The sequence below is a fragment of the Lytechinus pictus genome, chromosome 10, assembly GCF_037042905.1.
Source record: "Lytechinus pictus isolate F3 Inbred chromosome 10, Lp3.0, whole genome shotgun sequence".
Taxonomy (NCBI): Eukaryota; Metazoa; Echinodermata; class Echinoidea; order Temnopleuroida; family Toxopneustidae; genus Lytechinus; species Lytechinus pictus.
Genome location: NC_087254.1, coordinates 15,714,783 through 15,741,671, shown reverse-complemented (window position 1 = coordinate 15,741,671; position 26,889 = coordinate 15,714,783). Strand labels below are relative to the sequence as shown.

Here is a 26,889-nt window from a genome sequence, read left to right as displayed (position 1 = left end):
TAAAACTACCATGTAGAGTTTCTACTATATTATTGTATGAACTTTTCTTCTGTATATCTTGATGGTTACATTCATGTGTAGTTTGATATTCTTATTCATTAATAATATTTCGTTTTCAAGAGGGACAATAGAATATCATTACAAAAAGGTATGTAAAAGGATGAAAGATTTACTATCGGTCTTATTTTTTCACGAGGGAATTTTCACCTCGCGACGTAGAGCGAATTTAAGACCACAGTAAATATATTGAAAATAAAAGTCAAACCAAAATGAACAAATATGAGGTCTTTGAAAAATTGGAAATATGTTGTTTTCGGGGTACAGGACAAAACTGCTGTTTGGATTCACCTACTGCCGACAAGGACTTCTTGGTTGTTCTTTGTCATTTATATATCTATTTATTTATTCATTTATTTATTTCTTTTAAATTCATTCATTTATTTATTCATTGATATATTTATTTATTCATATTTCACAAATCATCAAAGTACATTTCATAATAAACCATTTCCATTAAAAGAATACATCAACTGCATAACAAATGCAGTTTTTAGACGTACCAATAAAATGAAAAAGTGGAGGGGTCTACTTAAAAGCAAAGCTTGTTAGGTGTAGACGCCCTATCGAAGTTTTATACAAGGGTAATATGATATAAATTTGCAAAATAGTCAGCAAAATTTTATGAATTTATTTAGATGTAAACACTGTAGCACTAATGTATATACTAAGGAGGGGTATTTGACAATATATTTGCTATGTTGTTGAAAGCGTTCTGCGTCGCGATGCGAAAAATGTTTATTACCTGTCACCATACTCTTTCTGGTACGGAGCCCGCCAGGTGACATGAGGAGAAAAAAATCTCCGTACATTATTTCGTTCCCACGAAATACACCTGGCGGGCTCCGTATTCTGGGGATGTGTGGGCCGGTAAAAAATACGCCTCCGGGGCGTCTACGTGGTTTCATACTTCTCATTGTTCGTTAGTAGGTCTACCCTTCGAGCTCATCAGCTTTATCGCGTTTTGTTGACTTAGCATGTTCAAATCCAGTTTCATATTAACTTTGTCATGTTCAATTGTTTGCTCGTTTGTTTGATCCGACATGGGATGTGTATGCATGGGTGAATACTGGAAATATAACCGCAGCTTATGAGCACAAACTCATCCATTGTTGAGAAATGGATGTAATAAATGGCGAGAGACTCGGGAGAGAAAAGAGAGGAGTTATGATATATTCATTTTGTCATACATACGAACATGTTTAGTGAGCCTTACTTATTATTCGGCATGTTTGATGAGCGATATATTCGTTCAAAGTATATTATTAAGAAGACTGAACTAATAGTTATTAAAATACGACAAACCCTTTCCATAGAAAAGTATATGTTGGTGTTGGTGACCAGTAGGCATGCAGTAGGGCTAATAACATGTAACACGTAATTAATTAACACTAAATGTTGTTCCACCTAAACTTATAATATGAATATTGAATGCTTCAATAAATAGTTTATGTTCTCCGCCGCACGGGTCTGGAACAATTTGCCAGATTCACTTAAGAATGCACTTTCAGTAAATTCTTTCAAATTATCCTTTAAAAAATGTATTTTTATGATACTATGTCAATTTTCACCTCACATTGGCTGTCATACACAATTATTACGAGCAAATATGAATGCATTTCTATTTTCATTTTTCCTTACTTTTCATGTTATTACCGATATTCCTTTACCATTCAGTTCTTTCCAGATAGTATTTGAAATCCAATGTTTTTGTCTATAATAACCCTTACTTACATTTTCTTTATTGTAATACACAATTCTGTAATGATCTTAACCCTTTGATATTTTATAGTTTTAGACATACATCTACATAAATACCTTATTGTTATTGTTTCACCCGATTTTCTATATATTTCCTATAATGCAATAATTAATTCATTATATATTAATTCAGTGTTTTTTTATCAGTGAATAAATTATACCATTAGTAGTTTTATAATTAGTAACCGTTCCGTTTTGATAACTTAAATATTTTAGTTTTATTCATGTTATCATTTAGGTCAATATATTTGTTTATTTATGTTACCAAGCGTTGTTATCTTTGACTCAGATTTTGAATTTATTTTCATGTATGATATGATGAATTTTGTTGTTCTTTATATCTTCATCAGATCATTGATGAAAAACAGTTTTATGCTGATCTTTTGGTCCTAAATAAATATGTTCTAATAAATAAAAACATGATGAACTGAATTCATGCATGTCAATCATCAGATGCCACTGATAAAACTTTTTACCAAAGGAGAAATATTTACTTTAAATATGTAAACTCGTTAGTTGTTTACCGTTGTTGTTTACCATTGGCTATCCGTATACAGTTAAAGGACAAGTCCACCCCAACAAAAATTTGATTTTAATGAAATTAGAAAATTCCAACAAGCATAACAAAATCGGAAGTAAAATAAGAAAGTTATCATATTTTAAAGTTTCGCTTAATTTCACAGAATTTCCTAGAACTGTATCTGCTTGGCACCGTATCCGCAGCTACACCGGCAGCCTCCCCGTCCCTAATCACGAATCGAAACGGAATAACATGAAAAATAGAGGATAGAAAAGCCGAAAAATTACTTTGTTATCAGGGTGTTTTACTACAGTATTTTTACTTCTAGTAGAGCTTTTTCTCAAGGAAAGCCGAATTTTGTCACCTTCAGTCCTTTGAAATGTCCGTGTACCCTGGTTCTTTCTCTCCGTCACTATCGTACCTACGGGGGGGGGGCAGAGGGGCAGTCTGTCCCCCCTGACGAGCCACCACCCATTCAAAGCCACAACCCATGCATGTATCCCTGCCCCCTGACGAGCTTGAAATACCTTTTTGCCCCCCCCCCCTGACGAAAATCCTGGAAAATCCTAGGTACGCCACTGCTCTCCGTGTTACCGGTACTGTTGCAATCGCTACTCCGTGTCTAATGATTCTCATTTGTTTAAAATGGGAAGTTCACCCTAACAAAAAGTTTATTGTAAAACTGAAAGTAAAATAATAGAAAAAGATATTGCCGAAGGTTTGAGAAAAATCCGAAGAATGTATAAGTTATTATAGCATTTTATTTACTTGATTTGTGACGACATATGCGAGCAGCTTTCCTACATATCGTATGGGGGAAAAATCAATGAATTGTCATTTTCTGAGAAAATTGAAAATAATTTTTACTGTACCTTCAGTATATCAATAGACAAATTACGTCACACTCGTTCCTACAAAGAAAACAAAAATAAGTTATTACGAACCATAAAAAATTGAAATTTATGCGTTTTATATTACATGACATATTTGGGCAGCTGCTCGTTTATGACGTCACAAATCCAAAACCTAAAATTATAATTTCTTAATCTATACTTTCTTAATCTTTAATTGATTTTCCTCAAACCTTCTCCGATGTTTTTTTTTTAATATTTTTCTACTAGCGTTTCTTCAGGGTGAACTTGCTCTTTATTAATACAAATACCAATACTAGACTGCATGGTATAAATTTCATTCTGTACTTTTTCATTTTTCATTTTCTTTTAATAGAAACCTCTGTTTTGTGTTAAATGAAAGATATTAATCTATCTGTAAATTTGATCAATGCATTTGCTATGTACAGATGGGGATTAGAAGTTGAGCATTTCATTTTCGGGGGAGTTTCTTGGTAATAAGTTCAGTGACTTAACTTACATCGTACACGGCGGAAAGTTCATCCGTTCTGAAAGTTTTGGGCAGCTCAAAACTTTTTGCGCGAATGAAATCACAGTGGACGGATGCTCGATGGATAGAGCGTATGTAGCACGTATGCAATGGATACACAACGGATGCATAGCGTTTTCCAACGGATGGCAAGAACTTCTTTTCTGTTTTACATCCTCATTGCATCCGTAAGTGCAGTGGAACCGGGCCTTTAATGGGCATGAACCGGAAAAAAAACTTTCGCATTCTAAACCGTTTGTAATGTTTTGCGTGCATGGGGTTACTCTGAGCTTTGTTCGTTCTTGCTGCCTCCAGACATTATGTATTAAATCTTCCTTTTCATCGGAGGGTGATAATCACACAATGATTAAGCGAATTACTCCAAACAATATGTCATATATCAACTCGAAACAATAACGAGAACCTTTGAAATCCAAACATCACATTATCATGTTTTATGTTGAACTTTTCTCATTAACCGCGTTAAGCTAGCTAGTCCTTATCAAGAAACAATAACGTTGGAATACAATTGTCAACATGCATGGTTAAGTATGCTTACTTGTATGTGGACATGATAGCGAAATCTAATGACTTTTGGAGTCTCGGTGCAGTGTTCTGACGTTTATTTCCTTATATTTATTATATTCCTTCTATCAGCAGAAGTAAATCAATCCTTTTCGCCGCATTATCTTTGCCACCTTTTGAAAGTGGGTTGGTGTGTAATTGCATGTAAAAAAAAAACACAATAGGGCCTATACATTATCAGATAGATATATGTCATTATGTACAAAGTGAATTTTACAATAAAATTAGTGGCAATGATTGAAGAACCCCGAACCACAAGTTACATGACTATGCCTGTTTGGGTTCCAAGCAGTGGGCCAAAACTAAAGATGGGGCCAACTGGCCTATGAGCGAATTTCCTAAAAAGATGCGAGCGAGCGATCCGAGTGAGAGTGAGCTAAACCTTTGACCTTTTTTTATATAAAATTCTAATTTTGTGATAGATTTTTACATATCAAAAAATAATATAACATAGAAACTCCCTTTCCTTTACCTTTCTTTCATTTTCTCATTTTTTTTTTTTTTTTCTGAGGGAGGGGGTATATAGGAGCATGAAATTTTGGGGGTCTATGATCCCCAAACCCCCATCTACACGCCATTGTCCCTACGGCATGGCATACTGGTCCATAATGGTCAGTTTTTATTCAATATGGCCACGCACAAACCTGCCAACATTACAAGTCCATAAATAGGGACAAAGGATGCACAAAACATATGGAACATTGCTAACATTCTACACAACCTCACAGACAACTTTTAAAAAAATAAGGACACAGAGTCAATGTGAGTGAAATGTTCTTTTTTTCTTTCCTCAAAATATGGACGGTTGGCTAGTAGGCCTATGCAGACACCATATATTACAATGTCCGATCATTTCAAGTGAACACCAACATAGAAACAGAATGCATATTGATTCATAGGAGTGGAACTCCAGTCTCCCTGCATTACGCGATTCAATAAAGCAATGACTAAAATGTTTCAATATAAATGATTAAGTTCATTGACACTAAATGACCATTTGCCTTGATCATGTGACATAAAACTCGTGCAAGATGATCAGCGATACTTGATTACCTAATGTCCAAGTTCATAAACTAGATCCATTTAGTTTTTAAACTACATATAGCAGCAGTTCAGACTTTGAAAATGACTATAAAATAATTATACAAAAAACACACTATTCATACAATTCTACGTTGATTGACCCTAAATGAATTTTGGCCTTGATCCCAATGTCCACATTTCGTTAACTAAACCCCTCAAAAAAAGTTTGGAAATCTGTGTTTGGCCATCAATTACTCCAAACTCCCAATTTCACACAATGCATATTTTACATCATTCAAAAGATCATTTAATTCTCTTTAAAATGATACCATGCTTGTTATGCATGATCATGCCATCACGAAAAGAGCAGGATTCAAAAGTGTTGGATGAGGTCTGAATTGAAAAGCTGCAAAACGAGCAAAAAGTTTGGAAATCTGAGTTTGGCCATTAGTTTCTCCCAACTCCCAATTTTATGCAATGCATATTTTACATCATTCAAAAGATCATTTAATTCTCTTTAAAATGATACCATGCTTGTTATGATCATGCCATCACAAAAAGAGCAGGATTCAAAAGTGTTGGATGAGGTCTGAATTGAAAAGCTGCAAAACGAGCAGAAATAGTCATGATGGATCAATACAGAACATGATTATTTTGTCTGTGTCAATAGATCTAGAGATGAAAATCCATTCAAATCAAGCCCCTGCTTCTGTAGTGATGGTTCTGTGAGATAACATGGTTTGAGTCGTGGTTTGAAATACTCATGCATGTTTGTTTGTTTGTTATGTGTTTGCTTGTGCAGAGGTGTGTTTGATTCCATACTAATGTTGATGTTAAGGTGCATGAAAATAATTAAAAGAAACCGCTGAGAAACACACACATCACCACTGAAAAAAAGAACAGTGACTTTCAATTTTGTGTCATTTTGCAACTTTTGAATTTTGACCGTGCCCCACATTTCAAGGCACTGTACCTCCATGTGAACCATAATCATATCATGTAGGGTATCATTTTAAAGAAAATTAAATGCTCTATACATTGATATTAATAACACATTGATATTTAGTAAAATCGAGGAGGGATTATCGATCAAATTCAGATTTCCAAACTTTTTTTGAGGAGTTAAACTTTTAAAGTTAGGATGGCAATTCAACAATTACCCCCAACATGGCCAAACTTCATTAACCTTAAATGACCTTTGACCTCGATAATGTGACCTGAAACTCGAGCAGGATGTTTAGTAATACTTCATTACCCTTATGTCTAAGTTTTATTAACTAATATGTTTTCATATGCTTTCCATATGCTTTCTAAGTTATGATGACATTTCAAAAACTTAACCTTGGGTTAAGATCTCGATGTTGACTAAGCCGCCGTCGGAAAAGCGGCGCGTATAGTCTCGCCCTTTTTTATACGCGAGACAATTAAAACTGTATTTAATTAGGCCTTGAAAATGTGTGTATTGCCATTCTCTTCTAACTAGTGTAGAATAGATTTCCGCTCGAGTAAAATTGTCTTCCCCATACTATTTTTCGGGATTCACTTCAGAAGTTCGGGATGACTCGATTCTCGACTGGGATAAATGCCGCGTCGGCAGATATTGACAGCAAGCTAGGATTAGTATCAAAATTAAACTTATCAAAATGAAACCAAAGAACTTCCAACAAGACAAGACAATGTGGAATATTCTAGATACTGTGGTAAGTAACGAGAGTACTCATAATATTTTTTCATTGAGATATCCAATTGAAGAGGAGTCCATTTGCGGTCGACAACCACTGGTTCATATCGTGCTAGTAAATGTAATAGGTACCATTGTATCAGTATCGTCATTATCTAAAACGATACTGATATTTCCACAAAGGTTTTGAATTACTGTAGTTTTAGTTGACTCCGTGCATGGAAGTTAATTGTCAGAGGGGATGTTTACACTAACGACAAGTTGTTTTAAAAACAGAAAAATTAGAGAAAAATTTTCATGGAACTATATTTGGGAGGGGGGGGTGGGAGAAGACTTGAATGTGATTTCATATCAGTTAAAATCTCAATTGAATCAGGGTTATTTTACAGTTAGATGGCCTAGATCTCCCATCTGTACACTCTTAAACCAGCGCACCCTCTTTAATTACATGGCCTATATCTCCCCTCTGTACACTCCTAAACCACCCCCCCCCCCTCTTTTCTTACATGGCCTAGATCTCCCCTCTGTACTCTCTTTAACCACCACCCCTTTCTTACATGGCCTAGATCTCCCCTCTGAACAGTCTCTTTAAAAAGCGCCCCCTCTTTAATTAATGAAATTAGTTAATTTAATTAGTGAAATCATATTTGATAGGAGAGGGGGGGGGGTGGGAGACGACTTGAATGTGATTTCATATCAGTTAAAATCTCAAAAGAATCAGGGTTATTTTACAGTTACATGGCCTAGATCTCCCATCTGTACACTCTTCAAACACCCCCTCCTCTCTTTTCTTACATGTCCTAGATTTCCCCCTGGTACACTCTTTTACCATTTCTCCCCGTCCCTAATTTTTCTTTTTCTTTTCACTTCTTGTATTATCATGGGAGGGGGAAGTCGCCCCAATTCCTCCCAGTTGAGCCGCCCCTGACCCCCTGAAGAGAACAGAATACTTCACAATTTTATTGCCGATTCTTTTTTTAATTATTTTTTTTACCCCGTTTGCACTTATGTAATGCCACTAGAACTGGTCAAAATGTTTGGTTGGTCTGATTTGCCATGGCATTTTTTTTACTATGGTAAATTGTAATAAAGGAATTAACCTTGTTTAGTCTCTAATAAGTTTAAACATTCTTTAATAGCGTAAGATATACCCCTACTTTCTCTCGTAAACAAATTGAACCTGTGTAAATCATATGGGGATCACAATATTGAGCAGCCAACGGCTTAATAACAGTTTACCTTCATCACAAGTGCAGACATGCATGAATCAGTATCAGTAATACACCCATGCAGCTGAGATAGCTTTCGAAGAATGACGGTGGCCCACTTGTCTAAACCACCGTACACCATGAATACAATTACAGCATTTGCAAAATTGCAAACATACTTTAGTTTATTCATTATGATATCAAACAAAATGATTATTATCTGGACTTACCTGTTTTGCTCAACCTTCTTGAAGCCTGGACAGATGCTATGAAGTAATTCAAGTAAAGGCTGTTAACACAGCACACGCAACACCAACTGGCTCCACTTATAACTGATCAGAATGTCAATATTGCTGCGATATCAATAGAATTTGATACCGGATGCAGTGCTGGAGAACTGAACTTCGGACTCCGGTTACAATGATTCCTTTTGTCAAAATGGTAAAAATACAACCGTCTTCCTCACAGACCGATGTCTCACTTGTCTGTTTTCATACCGTTCACGGTTGATAGGATTTACTATAGAGGGGGTTGGCACAATAAATTATATTAATGCAAAGAGCTAATAATGGTACCTTTTCTCTAAATTCCTCAGTTTGAAATAGGTTGCGATTATAACCCATCCCGTAACCTTCGATCAAGCAAACAAGTACTTCTTCAAATTCCCAAAACCCACACAAGCTTTTATGGTAGCAGATCATTTGCTGTAGCTGGACCAACCCTTTGGAACAAATTACCCCTACATATCAGACAGGCACCCTTACTCAAAACCCATCTTTTCCGAAACTCATAACTAGGTGAAGTATAGGTAATAATTGTAAGCTTAAATATTAAGTAATTCCGTAATTCACAAGTCTATTTTCTTTGTTTGTATCATATGTATTTTGTTTCCTTTATTGTAAAGCGCATAGAGAAACTTTCAGTTTATTGTGCGCTATATAAGAGTATTATTATTATCATTATCAGGGACAAATCCAAAGTTGGATTTAAGTGTTCAATCTAATGGATTTAGAATTCAGTCTTATTCGATTGAAACCTTCGATCCAATTTTGGACTGTGCGTCTTTTGGACTATGCGTCTTCTTTAGAATTAAGAGATCAAATTCACTAACCGCCCTTTAACACGGTTAAAAAAATATCGCAATTTGAATGGTGACTCCAGTGAACAAAATAAGGCTAATGACGAATTTCAGCACGTGTGAAACCAAACTAAAACATGATCACAGTCACGAATTCAAATTCTACTCCGGGGGTGAATTCCAGTTACATTCCATTCAAATCACAGTTTAAGAGTGAGCGTGTGAAAGGTCCGATGATTCTAAAGACAAATTGCAATCATCATTACGATGATGATTTAAGATTCACGTGTGAAAGGGTCCTATAACCACGCAAATCTCACTCTGAAAGTTTAGAGATGCCTAAGGAGGGACCGGGGTCCCATTTCACGAAGAACTGTTAATACAATTAATGGCAGAAAAAAGCTGCTGAAAACTGCTTATCTAATAAAAGAGAGCAAATGGTGTAAATTAGAGAGTCAAAAGGGGCCTAAGCTTTCGATCCTAGCAGAATCTTCGTCGGAGGCAAAATGACCCAGCTTAGGCCCCTTTTGACTCTCTAATACAATTAATGCTCAACTTCTATAACAAATTCACTATCAGCCATTTAAGTCGAATGATTTCAGTAGCTAACAAGTTTTATGAAATGGGCCCGCGATGAACTCTTTGCGTTTCCAGTTCTTTGCTAACCGACCAATGTGACATTTTGAGGCGATATTAGCATTTGTTCAAAATAATCACCCCCCCCTCCTCTTCTGCTTATTAGTGCTTATGGGAAATAAGAACGCTTGGAATTTGCCGCTCTTCGTGGTGGTGATTTTTTCCCCTGATTGCTAAGAAAGCATTCATGCTTGTAAGCAAGCAACCAGAGGACCTACGGCTGAAGGTCCTCTCCGAGGGACCCGGTAAGGAGGTTAAATAATGCCTTACCAAAGGGCACTGTCGCACTAAGTTGGAATCGAACCCGGATCACCGGAGTCCGAAATTCCCGCTCAAAACCGACTGAGCTATCGAGCCTCTTTGGTAAAATCAACCTTTCAACTCAACTAGGTGTGGCAGCTAGTTCGCTAAGCTACACACTTTTTAGAGAGTATAAGGAATATACTTAACTTAAAATCAGTGAAACTTGCACTTTTTTACATTAGCTCATTGCCCGAAATATACATAACAATGTCTTTGGATAATGTGCTGAGCTGACTTTTAACACGAGCCTTGCGTAGACTCCCCACCCATATCGTATTTGGTGATACACAGCTTCCCCTTCCTTTGAAAACCGTTCTGAAGTCTACGATAAATAAAGAATATAATACATTATTGGAATTAAAATATTTTTGGAATTTGCCGCTCTTCGTGGTGGTGATTTTTTCCCTGATTGCTAAGAAAGCATTCATGCTTGTAAGCAAGCGACCAGAGGACCGACGGCTTAAGGTCGTCTCCGAGGGACCCGGTAAGGAGGTTAAATTAGATAATGCCTTACCAAAGGGCACTGGCGCACTAAGTTGGAATCGAATCCCGGATCACCGGAGTACGAAATTCCCGCTCAAAACCGACTGAGCTATCGAGCCTCTTTGGTAAAATCAACCTTTCAACTCAACTAGGTGTGGCAGCTAGTTCGCTAAGCTACACACTTTTTAGAGAGTATAAGGAATATACTTCACTTAAAATCAGTGAAACTTGCATTTTTTTACATTAGCTCATTGCCCGAAATATACATAACAATGTCTTTGGATAATGTGCCGAGCTGACTTTTAACACGAGCCTTGTGTAGACTCCCCACCCATATCGTATTTGGTGATACACAGCTTCCCCTTCCTTTGAAAACCGTTCTGAAGTCTACGATAAATAAAGAATATAATACATTATTGGAATTAAAATATTTTTGGAATTTGCCGCTCTTCGTGGTGGTGATTTTTTTCCCTGATTGCTAAGAAAGCATTCATGCTTGTAAGCAAGCGACCAGAGGACCGACGGCTTAAGGTCGTCTCCGAGGGACCTGGTAAGGAGGTTAAATAATGCCTTACCAAAGGGCACTGGCGCACTAAGTTGGAATTGAATCCCGGATCACCGGAGTACGAAATTCCCGCTCAAAACCGACTGAGCTATCGAGCCTCTTTGGTAAAATCAACCTTTCAACTCAACTAGGTGTGGCAGCTAGTTTGCTAAGCTACACACTTTTTAGAGAGTATAGGGAATATACTTCACTTAAAATCAGTGAAACTTGCATTTTTTTACATTAGCTCATTGCCCGAAATATACACAACAATGTCTTTGGATAATGTGCCGAGCTGACTTTTAATTTATTCAAGAAACAGTACAAAAAACCGAACTATATCACTCATCAAAAAATTTGTTCTTGATTCTTATTGATTTTCAATCAAATATCACTGTTACTTATCCACGGTAGTGTTGATTATTTCAAAGTCAATATGTACATGTGAATATTTTGTATATAGTGTAAATACATAAGTGTCACAGAGTTTTTTTTTTCTATATATAAATTTATACAATGTTGCCGATTTTTTTACCCAGTTTTAAACATATTACCCTTCTATAAAATTTCGACCGGGGATCTACATCTTATAAAGGCTTTGCTTTTCAGAAGACCCCCCCCCCCCCTCCCCCCGCTTTATTCATTTAATTCATATACTGTACATATAAAATATGTTTACTTAATGCAGATGTATTTTTCAATTGAAATTATTTATTTTGAATTATACAACTCCCAAGAATGTTCTGTAATCTGATTGGTCCAAAGCGGATCACATCCAAAATGCACTATCCTGCACTCTGACGTCATACCAAATGTACTATCCTGCACTCTGACGTCATACCAAATGCACTATCCTGCACTCTGACGTCAGAGTACAGGATAGTGCGAGGTCTGCACTTAATTCTAGATCTATAATTTAGATCAAATATAGCATTCGGGGCAACTCAGTAACATGGGGGAGGGGGTGTATAAAACAAACAATGCACGCATTCTTGTGCATAGAATGAACTCAAGCATAGATGTGCTCGATACGCCAAATGGATATCATTAATTGACCCTGCATACACGTGCTTATATGCGTGCATTATATGTATAATGTACTTAAGCGATTTATGGAATATGCTTGTATGAATAAATGAATAAATATTAAATAAATAGATAAATAAAAAAATAAAGGGGTGACCTAATAAGGTCATACATTTAAAAAATCGATAGAGATGGGAAACATCGGACGCAGGGTGTGGATAGTGGGACAAGGGCCGGTCGCCGAAAAAATAGGGTACGCATTTTTTTTACTCATGCTAAAAAAAAAGAGGGGAGAACGATATGTAGAAAAAGGAAAAGAAGAAGAAGAAGATGATGAAGAAGGAGAAGAAGAGGATGAAGAAGAAGGAGGAGGAGGAGGAGGGAAATAAAAAAAAGACGAAGAAATAAACATGTTTTTTCTCTTCGCGAGCTGGCAATTGAAACAAATTGCGTTTCTTTTTTCCTTTTGGATAGTTATAAAGAGAACATTTCTGACGCAACGCCACAAAACCCATGTTGAATTTTGAAATAACTATTAAATTCAAACATGTTAAAAAAGCCAATTCATCAGCTTTGAAGTTGTGATATGAATTGTCAAAATTGATCAAGAATAATCCACACAGGTTTTTGATAGCATGTCGTAGAAAGTCAATGAAAGCTGCGGAGAATTTTGCGAAAATATGATTTTAAGTTGGGTTCACTCACGTATGACAAGTCTAATATCGGTAAAATGTTGAAGCTGTCCAGAAAATGAGTCAAATATACTGTTGTTTTTCGTGTTTTTTTTTTAGATGGCTAATTTTCCTAGCTTTTGGTTTTTCATATTGGACAATTTGACCAATAACAGGTCTAAAGTGAAGACTAGACTCCAAAGACTCTGTGTCAAATAAAATGGTAGAGCCAGCCACAGTACATAGTGAATCTAGTTTAATTTCTTCAGACTATGCATTATTTAGGCACTATTCGAATTGCGAAAACCAAATGTCTGTCTCTGCAGACTAACAATAATCTTCCGTGGTCTGTTCCCTGCAGTTTTCTTCTTTGTTTCTATGCATACAAATTGAAAACAAATAAACGATACCAGTGTGGTGACAGTTTCCCCTTTTATATATTTACTTCACTTTACCAGCAGTTTTACAAACTTGCTTTTATGTAGGCCCCATCATATTTCTTTGACTAAAATTAAGCTTTTTACCTTATACCTCGACTGATTGTATCTTTATGTTATGTAATTGTAAACTTCTCAGTTGTTTATAATTAAATAGTTATGTATTATTGTTGCTGCTTTATTTTTATGTCAATCAAATCTCAAGAGAAATATGAAAATAAATGAAAAATGAAATGAAATACTGTATTCTACTCACGGCTTTTGCATCCGTGGTATCATGGTGGAGTTGAGGGAATGCCGAAATAAATCGATCTTTATATACGACGCGTCATATAAAGATATAATTGTCCCAACGACGTATCGGTTAACATTCCTAACAAACTACGAGCGAGCTAAACGAGCTAGTTAGCACATTTTTTACCTTTCTAATACAAAAAAGTGTGCTACATACATGTACATTTCACCTTTTTTCGTTTTATTTTCTTTTTCTCGTTTGTTCCCTTGGTCGTGAAAAATTAGGGGGTCCATGGCCGCCATCCCTCCCCCCATTTTTTACGCCAGTGTTTATACGTTTTCTTTTCCCATGATAAAAAAGAACCAATCATTTTCCCATATAGATGTCAAATGCTAATGATAATAATAAATTAACACTTATATAGCGCATAATCAATTAAAATTACTCTATGCGCTTTATACAAATCGCTCTGCTAATGAGTTAGAGATCAATAATGATAAAATGCACAATGTTATAATCATAATATTGGTAAAGTCAAACTTCATCATAGTAATATATTTCTTGACAAGCAGAAGAAGAGGCGGTACCATTTAGAACAAATAAAATCTAGATTGCATCATGAAACATTTATTATACATAACACAGATGGTACGATAACATATTTCATACTATTATTTTCTCGCTTTTTTGTATCATATAACATAATGTGAAATGAGGAAAATATAAGTATCAGTAACGATGTGTAGAATATTAATATTATGAACATATAGTGGCTAATTTCGAAACAAGTCAGAACTCTAGTATGACTTTAAAGGGGAAGTTTACCCTGACAAAAAGTTTATTTAAAAAATTGCAGAAAAAAAGGAAAAAACACATTGGTGGAGAATGTTAAAAAATTAAGATTTTTTTCTGACGCCATATGCTAGCATAATCACTAAATGATTCTTTTTCTGAATCAACTTTGATAAAAATGTGCACTATTATGTTTGACTCTTCTCATTCTGCCATTTCAAGTGAAGTGTTGACCGTTATGTCTTGGTGTCGGTCATTTGCTTACGTTAGCAACAGCGACACACCACTTTATGGTCCTGGTGGGTGTTTCATAAAGCTGTTCGTAAGTTAAGAGCGACTTTAAGAACGACTGGTGAACCTTTCTTACGCGCTAAACCTTCGCCAATGGTGTATAGCATTTACCAAAAGAAAGGATCACCAGTCGTTCTTAAAGTCGCTCTTAACTTACGAACAGCTTTATGAAACACCCTCCTGAAATGTTACTCACTCACTAGGGGTTGAAATGTCAATATTCTGATCTAGGACCTAGGGGGGGGGGGGTGCATCTCAAAGATTTAAGTATGACTTAAAGTCGCACTTAAATGCTTGGTTGCATAAGGTATAAAAGGCATGACCGCATTGATCAATAAGATTACGCGTTGCAAACCACGTACACGTCGGCATTTAAGTGCGACTCTAAGTCATACTTAAATCTTTATGAAATAGCCCCCTGGATCATTTGTGTAAACTCAGAATAGGTTTTGGAGGTAGAAAAGGAAACACAGTCCAAATTGTGCTTCTATAACACCGACACCAACGCCAAAACCGGACTTGAAAATGAAATCGCCCATTCTGTTAATTCAAACCTCTATGAATTAGGTTGGACGTAGCCATTCCTTGTTTGAGATAGTACTAGCTAATTTGCATATCGATGGCGGTTATCATAAATTTCTATATACATAGACATATTTCATGAATAGCATTGCCCCGTCATTGGAATCAGGTTTATCCAGACAAGTCATGAACATTCTCCATCCCTGCGGAGTATTCGAAACTCCGAGAGGGAGAGTGCTGCATCAACACTTTGGCCCGACGCGGTAATTTTCCTTTATTAATTAAACAGGTGATAAACAAGAAATATATATTTATATACAATATTCTTTTGTTGTATATGTACACATACAGAAAATGGTGATTGCTTTTCTCGATTTGTTTTCAAATATAAGGCAAATATACAATATTTTATCAATGAAAATTTAATGATAGGTTTTGAAATAAGATATGTTTATGCTTTCACTCTTTCAGTCGCCTCTGTGAAATAATAGTCCGGAATAAGTGAGTAGTATATCATTTATTTAGCCCAAGAAAGACAAAGCATTGGTATTTGTTTGAAAAAATGTGTCCTATTTGGAGTTTCCTTCCCACTGTCTTGCAATATGATACGAACGCCACAATTGGCTTTTCGTAGCTGATCGCCACCAAAATTGAACCTTTAAAAAAAAATACGATCCTACAATTTCTACTTCTGATCTGATATGATCTGACACGAGCTATGATATGTTCCACGATTAAGACCACCATTTCAATTGTGACATGAATCCTGACAGTGGACGAGTTACATAGGTCTAGACATATCTCTAATATTTACAGGTGGGTGTTTCATAAAGCTGTTCGTAAGTTAAGAGCGACTTTAAAATGACTGGTGATCCTTTCTTGTGGTAAATGGTATATTGAATTGGCGATGGTTTAGCGCGTATGAAGGGGTCACCAGTGACCAGTCGTTCTCAAAGTAGCTCTTAACTTACAAAAAATTTTATGAAACGGCCTCCAGGTAAGGTTCACCAGAGTGAAATACGAGAGAATTCTATAACTGTCACGTTTTCGTGACGAAGACGGTCGGGGGTTTTTACGATCGCGACGGGGATGGATTCAACAACATAGAAAATCACAATGAACAGCTAGGAGGTCTTTGTCGAAAGTTGGTGAAAAGGGACAGCTGATCGTCGTAAGATCATGAAGATTCTCAGATGTGAGATGACGAAGATTTGCAAATATCTCACTTGTCAAGACTCCAGAGTCTAGGGCGAAACTTTGATTCACCGATTTTCAACAAAGACAGCTTTGTCATAAATACATTTTCTGTGTTCTTGAATCCATCATTCATCGTGGAGCAAAAACCCCTAATTAGTATTAATATGATAACACCATTTTTGGATCCTCAAAGAGGCATTAGTTGCAAACGATCGGAATTTAATTCATTTTTATTAATATTTGTATGTATACATTATATTCCGTTATTTTATTGTTATATTTGTTTAACATTATCATCACGATATCCTTTCTTAATGTTATTAATCGTATAACCGTTTTCAAAAATTGGATACTCGATGGCGATAATTTATGCCATTCGAGCATCCTACATTCCACTGGAGAGTGAATAAAGTAATTCAAAACCATAATAACAACTCGTGCAAATATTCATTAAATTCACCAAGCGTATAGTTGTCAATTTATACAATATCCTATCAATCGACAAGAAGCTTTACAGCATCGCATGGAGAATATGGGCTCGGGTCCTTTTTATCTTTTGGAAGACTAGCATTAATCGCATTACAGGGGGCGTGCCATTTTCGTTTAACAATAGGCTGATATAACTCCAATGTGAAAATGCAAGAAGTAGAACCCTCATATGATTAAGCAGTTTCAGAAGTGTTTTGCACAGCGCCCCCACATTTGCGCCGATCCGAGTCGATGGTTGGTTCGACTTAAGTGCTCTACAGCGCTGAGCGTTCTTCGTCGTAAGGTGCACCATCAGCCTCTGGAGGGGGTGGTGGCGGCGTCTCTTCTGGTGGTGGTGGTACACTACTAGTATCAGCTGGTGGTGGGTGCGGGAAGGTATTTTCCGTATTCTCCTTTGGCTGAGGGGTGACGTCGGCAGCGACGATGATGGTCTGGTACCCGGCGTTATCTCCTTCTGTGTCGTCCAGCGCACCTTCGTTCGATTCGACGACGGCCGCATCAAAAGCAGCCACGGCGGCGGCAGCCTCTTCGGCTAGGCCCTCGTCATTAGTGAATCCCTTGTTGATGACGCCTCCGTCGTCATTGACGTTGCTGTTGACATCCCCATTTGCTTTCTCTTGGGCAACGTGTCCGGTCTCGGCTATGATAGCAGCCTTGTTAGCTTGGGTTCCATGGCTACCTTTTGACTTTGGGATACTGTTAGTCTTGTGGTTGTCAGTAATCCGTGCGTAATGGTTGTCAGTTTCCTCTTCATCTTCGATTTTGTGGTAACCAGGCTTTGTTTCCTCTGTGAAAAATAACAAGATACATTTTCAAATTCCATTTGTTATAATCCTAGTGTTAGTTAGGAAGAATGCAATAAAACTTCGATACAACTTAACTAGATTCATGGCATCCGATTGATTAAACAAGTGGAGCGCCTCTGGCAGTCTCGCCTGGATTACGCGATTCGATATAGCAGCAGTGCTGACTTTGATTTGATTTGATTTGAATTGAATTTATTTTTCTTCTACATAACAATATAATATAACATAAATGTAACAAACATATATTGACAATAAATCAGGTATAAATCATTTAGCATAAAATTAATAGCAGAAGATGGATTGCCATAGTAAGCAAAAAAATGCTTGAAAAATATGACAAACCGAAACATATTTTAACCATATAATCATATTATGAGCAGAATGGACAATAACAAATTATTAAAGTATCAATTAAGTATAATATAAAAAAAGAGAAGAACAAAATCTAACAAGCCAAAAATTGCTATAATATATATAATCAAGTAAAAAAAAAAATAATAATGATAATGACAAATGAAGATGATGAAGATGATGATGATGATGATGATGATGATGATAGTGGTGACGGTGGTGGTGGTGGTGGAAATAATGTTAATGATGATGGAAACGGAATATTAGAACATGATTATGACACAAGAAAGTTTATTTTACATATTCCGATAGTAACATGACCTTAACTTTAGCTTTGAATGAGTGTAGGGAGCAAAAGGATTTAATTGAGTCTGGGAGAGGATTCCAAAGGTCAGGACCATGATGTCTTACGGATCTCTGGGCAATACGTAGTTTTGGATTGACTAAATGTAAATTAGAGGAATTACGGGTGGGGAAATCATGAATGGTTTTATTCAAAGTATAAAAATTTTGAAATGAATTTGGTAGCATCCCATTTAAATACTTGAAAATGAACAATAAACTTTGTAGTGTATTAATGTCAAATAATGTCAGAGTTTTTAATTGGTAAAATAATGGTTTGGAGTGAGATAAATATTGTGAACCGGTACAAATAGAATTTATTTTTGTTTTGTTTGTTGTGGCCCATACTAAATTGCTATACGTTATATACGGTAAAATCAATGAATTATAAAGCAACGCAAGTGTTTTGCAAGGAATACATTTCTTTAATTTATATAGTATACCAACATTCCAAGAAATATAAGTTATTATATGGCGTATATGTTCGTTCCAATTTAAATTTTCGTCAATGACGACACCCAAAAACTTCGTTTGATGCTTTCTTTCAAGAGGAACATTATCTATACATATGTTGTAATGTACGTCATTTAAATGAGATTGTATGTGTTTAAAATACATGAAATTAGTTTTGTTGATATTGAGAGACAATTTGTTACATTTAAACCATAAAGATAATTTCAGTAACTCATTATTTAGTGTGTCAACTAGGGTGCTAAGGTTATAATGTGAGTAAAAATATATTAGTATCATCTGCAAATAATATAAACGATAGAAGAGAAGTTGTATTAGTTAAGTCATTGATATATAATAAAAAAAGTAATGGGCCTAATATCGATCCTTGTGGGACACCGCATCGGATTGGTAGAAAAGTTGAAGAAACATCATTAAATACAACATATTGTTTTCTATTGGTTAAATAGCTTTGAAACCAGGAAAGAGCAACACCACGAATTCCATAAGAGTAAGGTTTTTGAAGTAAAATTTGGTGGTCAATCGTATCAAAGGCCTTTGATAGATCCATAAATACCCCTATTACATGTTCTTTATTGGCTATAGAATCTGTTATTTTATCATATAATCTAATCAGCGCAAGGTCAGTTGAATGACTTTTTCTGAAACCATATTGATTGGAATTTAATAAATTATGTGTATCCAAAAACTTGTATAGCCTCTTGTAAATAATCTTTTCAATGATTTTAGATATACTAGGGAGAATCGATATAGGTCTATAATTACTTATTTCATGAGGGTTGTCTTTCTTAAAAATAGGATTTACTTTAGCAATTTTTAAGCACTCTGGACATTTCCCAGTATTGAGTGAGAGATTAAAAATATGAGTCAGAGGGGGTGCAATAAAATGTATAATTTGTTTAAGGAGAAAATTACTAATTCTATCATGGCCCTGTGCTTTACTTTGAAAACGGCTATAGAATAATCACTCACAAAATACACCATTCATATCATGATGAAAAAATACTATGTTCACTGAACCTAAATGACATTTGACCTTGATCATGTGACCAAAGACTTGCGCAAGGCGATCAGTGATACTTGATTACCCTCATATCCACATTTCATGAACTAGATCCATAAATTTTCAATTTCATTGGGTCCTTTAAGAAGTCCCTCAAAACTCTTTTGTTCTAGGCAACTGCCTTCATTTAATATGTCATTCTGATTTTCTGTTTGTATGAATAATTTAACTGAAATTGTGAGCGCTTTGGGCCATGAGCGAATAGCGCGTTATAAATGTTGAGTATTATTATTTTCAATGTTATGATGGCAATTCAACAAATACCACAAACACGGCCAAAGTTCAATGACCTTGGTCATGTGACCTGATTCTCACGCAGGATGTTCACTGATGCGTGATTACTCTTACAGTATGTCAAAATTTCATGAACCAGATCTATAAAATTTCAAAGTTATGATGGAAATTAACAAATACCCCCAACATGGCCAAAGTTTATTGACCCTAAATAACTTTGACCTTGGTCATTTGACCTGAAACTCAGAAAGAGTATTTAGTATTACCCTTTCATAAACTAAGCCTATATACTTTTTAAGTAATGATGAAGCTTCAAAAACTTAAACTTCGGTTAAGATTTTGATATTGATTCCCCCAACATGGTGTAAGTTCATTGACCCTAAATGACCTTTGACCTTAGTAATGTGACATCAAACTCTTGCGAGATGTTGAGTAATACTTGATAACCATTATGTCTACGTTTCATGAACTATGCCTATATACTTTCTAAGTTATGATGACTTTTCAAAAACTTAATCTTTATTTAAGATTTGATGTCGACGACGCAGCCATCGCCGCGGTTGGAAAAGCTGCTTTTGATCGGCGTGGAAGAGCCGTGGTGTAGTGATTCTGATTCTCGCCTTGTAAACAGAGGGTCGTGTGTTCGAATCCCACCGCGGTCTAGCGTCCTTCGGCAAGGCGTTAATCCACACTTTGCCACTCTCGACCCAGGTGCTAAATGGGTACTCGGTAGGATGCGAAAGATATTGTATGTTTGATTTTGCCAGCGCCATAATGAGGCTGCGATGAATGCGAGGAATGATCCCTAGGGAGTGGAAATTGTGCACTTTTCGTGCGGGATTGAAATGAATCCAATGACCGGGGTAATAATATGCTGTAACGCGCTTTGAGCCATTCCGGGAAAAGCGCTTTATAAAAATTGGCTATTATTATGCAGGCGAGACAAAAAAAAATGGAATGAAGTTACCCTTTGGAACATTTTGAAACATCCTTCAATCTTTTCTTATTTCTACAAAACTCCTAAACAAGTGCTATATAGTACGGTCGTACGCTTTTGGTCGGCGGTTCCTGTCTGAATTTACAAATGGTTCTGGAACGATGCTATCATTAATCCTGTTCAAATTGATCTGCCTTTGAATTTTTATTATTATCAATTTCATTATTGTGAATTCAGCCAACAATCGTCGGCCTCATCCAACTATCAGTTTTTGGTTGCCAGTGGTTTGAAATTTCTTACTAAACTTAAAGGTCAAGTCCACCTCAGAAAAATGTTGATTTGAATCAATAGAGAAAAATCAGACAAGCACAATACTGAAAATTTCATCAAAATCGGATGTAAAATAAGAAAGTTATGACATTTCAAAGTTTCGCTTATTTTTAACAAAATAGGTATATGAACGAGCCAGTTACATCCAAATGAGAGAGTCGATGATGTCACTCACTCACTATTTCTTTTGTTTTTTATTATTTGAATTATACAATATTTCAATTTTTACGAATTTGACGATTAGGACCTCCTTGCCTGAAGCACAAAATGTTAAAATAATGGAATTCCACGTGTTCATGGAGGAATGAAATTTCATTTCACATGACAATGACGAGAAAATCAAAATATTTCATATTTCATATAATAAAATACAAAAGAAATAGTGAGTGAGTGATGTCATCAGTTCCCTCATTTGCATACCGACCGATAACTGTTTTGTGAAATGAAGCGAAACTTTAAAATGTCATAACTTTCTTATTTTACATCCGATTTTGATTTTTTTTTTTTTTTTTTGGGGTGGACTTGTCCTTTAAGGATATAGATGAGACTCGAACCATTTAATTGAAGGAGTAAACGTCAATGATACAAACTCCGGAAAAACATGCCTGTATATTCGAGAGAAAGGGTTGTAGGAGTACACCTAGTACATGTAGACGCCTGATATTGCCAGTAGCTTGAATAGCGCCACGAGAATTTGCACTTTCTCAAGCATAATGTTTTCAACTTATTTGCTATAAGCTTTACAAACGCCAAAATGTTTAGGTTCTCTAAGTTCGTTTTAAATGCGCATCCGACCCGAACTCGATATCTGACAGGTAAATAAATAATATACTGATTTATATAGCGCAAACAATACGTGCATAATCATTATACCCTTCTGCGCTGTAAGGGATTCTGAAATAATTGGAAAACAACATTTGAAATAAGGAATAGGTGTTTGGAAATTAATGGAAAAAATTGTCTCTTTAGTCTTAGTTTGAACATTTCTACTGATGGAGAAAATCTAATTAAACATGGCAAGCCATTCCATAATTTTGGGGCTGCAGGCAAATACACACAACCTCCCGAAGTAATCTTCGTGGGGATGTGAAGGAGCAAATTATCGTAAGAATTGCGCAGGTTTTGGTTGTGGGTGTGTCTGTGGGCTTCATGCTTTGTAAAAACTACCAGAAATATATCGGGACTTGGCGAATTAGTGCATTGTATACAATTAAAAGAAAGAAATTTAAAGATATTCGTTGGCGAACTGGAGGCCAGTGCAGATCAGGCGCGTATCCAGCATCAGATCCTACAAAGCATTTCATAGGCCCAATTGTCTGGGGACAACAGCGACTCTACTACAGTGACCATACATTCTGGATACACTGGTGCAGATCCCTGATGTTAATAGGGTTGATCCTGTAAAATCTAGATAGAACTTACCCGCGGCTGCTTGGAGCTCTTCCACTCTGGCGGCGTTCATGGCGTCACGCTTGTTGACTGTGTAGAGTGATGCCGATATCACCATCACAAGAAGGGCGCCCAAAATACAGGCTGCTGCCATTCCAAACTTGTACCCGGACAGCTCGCTTTCAAGGGAGTTGATGACGGCAATGTCAGGGTCTGCTGTCGGTTCGCGTGCTAAGATATAATACAAGAATATAATGAAATGGAAAGGTGTAATTTTTGTTTAAAATTCATCAAAATGGAAACGTTGGGACACCTACAATTTTGGGCTCATTTTAATTATGTTCTTTTGAATAATAATGCACATTCCTGAACCAGTCATGTTGGTACATAAATCGGCAATCGTGTTTTAAAACGTCTGGATGAAATTTCCTTAAGCCCATTAGATAACATAATGTGTTTTTTTAATTGGCTGTAAATTTGTGGAGGAGTTTGTTAAACGCTAAATGAGAAATAAAACCGAAGGTTCGATGTTTCATTTCGAAGAATCCTGTTGGTATTCCTTCGGAACTTACATGTATTCCCTTACCCCATTTTCAGTGACAAATGAACAAATTCTGCAAATCAAGGGTGAAGAATACTATCAAATTGTAAGTGTAATACTGAAGTGCAACTCCAAGTGCAATAATTGCAGGGCCCTGGGAACGATTTTTTGACTGGGGGTGCTGATGTAAATTTGACAAGCAAAAACAAAGTTTTCACTACAAAATGAAGTCCGGAAAATTTTGACAAGCAAACAAAAAAAAGGGGGGGGGGTTTCTGTACAAAATGTAGGTAATTTTCGTTACATTTCCCCATTTTTTCACACCCTCCTCAATTACAGGGGGTGCTGCCTATGTGGAGAATAATACACGCAGCAGCACCAAGGAAAATACTTCCCAGGGCCATGAATAATTGCCGACAACATCGTCCTTAACCTAACTTCTCTCACTAGCCAGTCGTCCTGGTCATGTTGCGTCCTACAAAAATGTACTACTTACCGATATCAAAGTCGAAAATGGCTTTAAATCCTGTGAGCACCACGGACCCGTCCGAAGAGAACTTGATGAACATATCCCGGCCTGTGGACTGGAATCTTGTCGTCGGGACCTTACTGCCGCAGTAGTAGCCTACGAGAGGTGCATTCTCGTCTGGCCCATCGTAGAGTGCCACGTAGTCGTATATACAGGAAGGGTGGGCTTCCACATTCATCTCATCAAAGCTAAAGTACACCACCTCACCTTCTGGAGCCTAAAATAGGGGCACGTTTCATATACTTGTTAAGATAACATATTTGCAATAACATTTAAAAGCTATTAAAATCCTTCACTCTGATTGGCTGATAGTTAGATTTGTTATAGAAAATGATAATTTATTATGATAACAAGTCTTTATGAACAATTGGACCCATACATGCCGGATTCTCTGATATCAGGACTTCATCAAACGGTAACGCTTTCTAGTTTGATATAAGACCGGATTTGATTATTTATATATAAATAATAGGCAGAGTTGAAATTAAATGGATTTGATGTGTTCAAAAGGGGATTAAAAGGGTTTATATTTCAGATTTATTTTATCGTGAATTTTTATAAGTTAAGGGTGGTGATCATTTCCTTTACATAACAATTCATTACTAACATGGATGTTAGATCATTCATATTTAAAGTCAGGATCCAATCTGGAGCTTTTGGAATTCCTTTCGATAACTTTGTCATGCACCTATACTTGTAGATATATCTACCTACCATGAGATGTGTTGTGCAGGATATACTGTTAGGATATTCCTCGGGGTACATTGGTGACGTCACAACACCCGGTGCAACTGTATAAACTTTGTCGCAATCATAGACTGAAACAGAGAGAGATCGATCGAAAAGCATTTGTGAAGACATCTCACATAACCGAGCAATTTTACTTATTTTACCCAATGACGGTTTTTACTCTCTAACTCTCCTCGTTTTTGTACCAATTTAATGTGATTTTACATTCAGACGTAAATCTAACATCGGGATATTTGTCATATGAGTTTGTTTAATCTCTGTTTGCCCCCTTCCTCTCCTTTAGTCTTTTGTCTATTATTAGCCGTCTTATTTACTTCATAGCTTTACGTGTAGAATCCCAAACGTTTCTTTTGTCTAAAAAAAAATCGGAAATTTATTTTGAAAGTGTTTGTTGTATTCTGGTCTAGTTTCAGTTCGTTATATGGTCCATAATAGAACCATATCTGCCCAATGAACACCAAAAGTATGTAAATTGTAAATTAAGCAGTACTTTTTATAACAAGTTACATTCCCTCCCCTTCCGCGCCCCTTCTCTTTCGCAGTACAGACACAAACACTCCCTCCAGAACTCTACTTACATGCTTCGTATTCAAGGAGAAAACCGAAAGCAGCCGAGTCTGACGTCATCATCTCGACGATTGCTTCGGTACCCTTGATCATGAATTCGGCTCCCATTGCATTGTCATTGAGACAGAAGGATGTTTTCTCGACGTCACTGCCGCCAGCGATGGACAGAAGTGCGAAATTGTTATCAACGTCCTTGCAAGTTGCGTTACCTTCTACGTGAAGGATGGTGAATTTTATTGTGTCGGTTCCCGTAATAGGCACGTAGATGGTCCACGTGTATCTTTGACTGCACAGAGAAGGAATGACGTTTTGTACAATGTAATTGTTAGGAAAGTGACTGTTCTCTGATTGGGAGTTTCGGGAAATCTTAAATTTGATTAGCTTTACAAGTACTTCTGAATCACGATCTCACTCGTTGCTTGTGTGAGGAGGGGGGGGGGGGGTTGAAAAAGAAGCTCTCGAAATACAAAAAGTACACCATCTGAAGGTAATGAAAATGCCTTACATCTTGATTTTAAGAGCTACTGGTAACGAATATAAGGCGGTGAGGCAGACGAATGATTCAAGCCTGCACTGACACCGACAATGACATCAATTTTTTTTCCTCATGGAGCTTCCCTTTACATCAGTTGCGCATTTTACGAATTTACTTTACTCGACTTGTGCTCCGCATGGCTTGCAATGGACGAACAACTTATAGATGCAATCTAAGTTCAGCTTTATTTATTTCAAACCAAAAAAAAATCACGATATAACCAAATAAATGTATAATATACATAATGAGTACATAAACATCACAATAGAATCATATAAATGTACAATGTACATAATGAGTACATTATTGGCGACGGAAGCCAACAAATTTAGGGGGGGGGGGGGTCTACCTGAAATTTTGGGATGGAGATTTGGGATTGGACAAGCCAAAAAAAAGGGTTATCAACCAAAATTTTAGAGGGGGTCCACCTGAATTTAGGGGGGGGGGGGCCGCAGGACAAAATTGACAAGCAAAAAAAAAAGGTTATCAACAGAAAATGTAGGGGGGTCCGTCCTCCCCACGAAAAATTTAGGGGGGACAGGACCCCCCCCCGTCCCCCCCCCAGGGACCTGAGAAGCGGGGGTGCTGGGGGTGCTGAAGCACCCCCAGAAATTATCCTGGGGGTGCTGCGTGTATTATTTTCCATAGGCAGCACCCCCACGAAATCAGGTTCCCCCTGTATTTTTTTTTATATGTTATAATGTACATAATTATCACATCAGACAATCGCAAATCATTTACATAGTCTTTCACATATTCCAATAACATCCCTCCTATATAACGCGACTCAATCAAGCTCCAGCGGGGCAGCACTCCGATACAGACGTAGTCGCGCGCAATACGTGATACAAACTGGGGTGGTTGGACTTGAAACTTCCAGGTTTTATGTCGAATCAATTTAGTGAGCGCGCGCCCGACCGCTCGTGTATTGTATACAAAAATTACAAGTAATAGAAATCAAATTTCACAGTCTTTTTCGCCCTGTCCCATGGCCCTACGGGCTGGGAATCGGGGGTGTTCGGGGGTGAAGCACCCCCAAAATTTGGGGGTGCTGCGTGTGTTATTTTCCATATATATAGGCAGCGCATCTCCTAGAAATCTAGTGGTAGGTATGATAAATGACAG

General features: G+C 36.8%; 1 protein-coding gene across 2 annotated transcripts in view; it reads right to left on the bottom strand.

The window, feature by feature from the left end:
• Positions 1–14,235: 14,235 nt before the first annotated feature.
• The window catches only part of LOC129269155 (uncharacterized), a 30,892-nt gene continuing 18,238 nt past the window's right edge, over positions 14,236–26,889 (bottom strand). Inside the window, exons 10-15 of one of the 2 annotated variants that reach the window (XR_010294819.1) lie at positions 25,241–25,515; positions 24,627–24,730; positions 23,880–24,129; positions 22,876–23,073; positions 16,863–17,706; positions 14,236–14,736 (exon numbers count right to left, since the gene is read on the bottom strand). Coding sequence is in view for 1 of the 2 variants with exons in the window: in XM_064105405.1 (XP_063961475.1) it covers positions 17,174–17,706; positions 22,876–23,073; positions 23,880–24,129; positions 24,627–24,730; positions 25,241–25,515 (1,360 nt within the window). In the remaining variant the exon portion in view is untranslated. Of the gene's footprint in view, positions 14,737–15,615; positions 17,707–22,875; positions 23,074–23,879; positions 24,130–24,626; positions 24,731–25,240; positions 25,516–26,889 lie in introns of those variants that run through there. The other variant, XM_064105405.1, reaches the window with a different exon arrangement.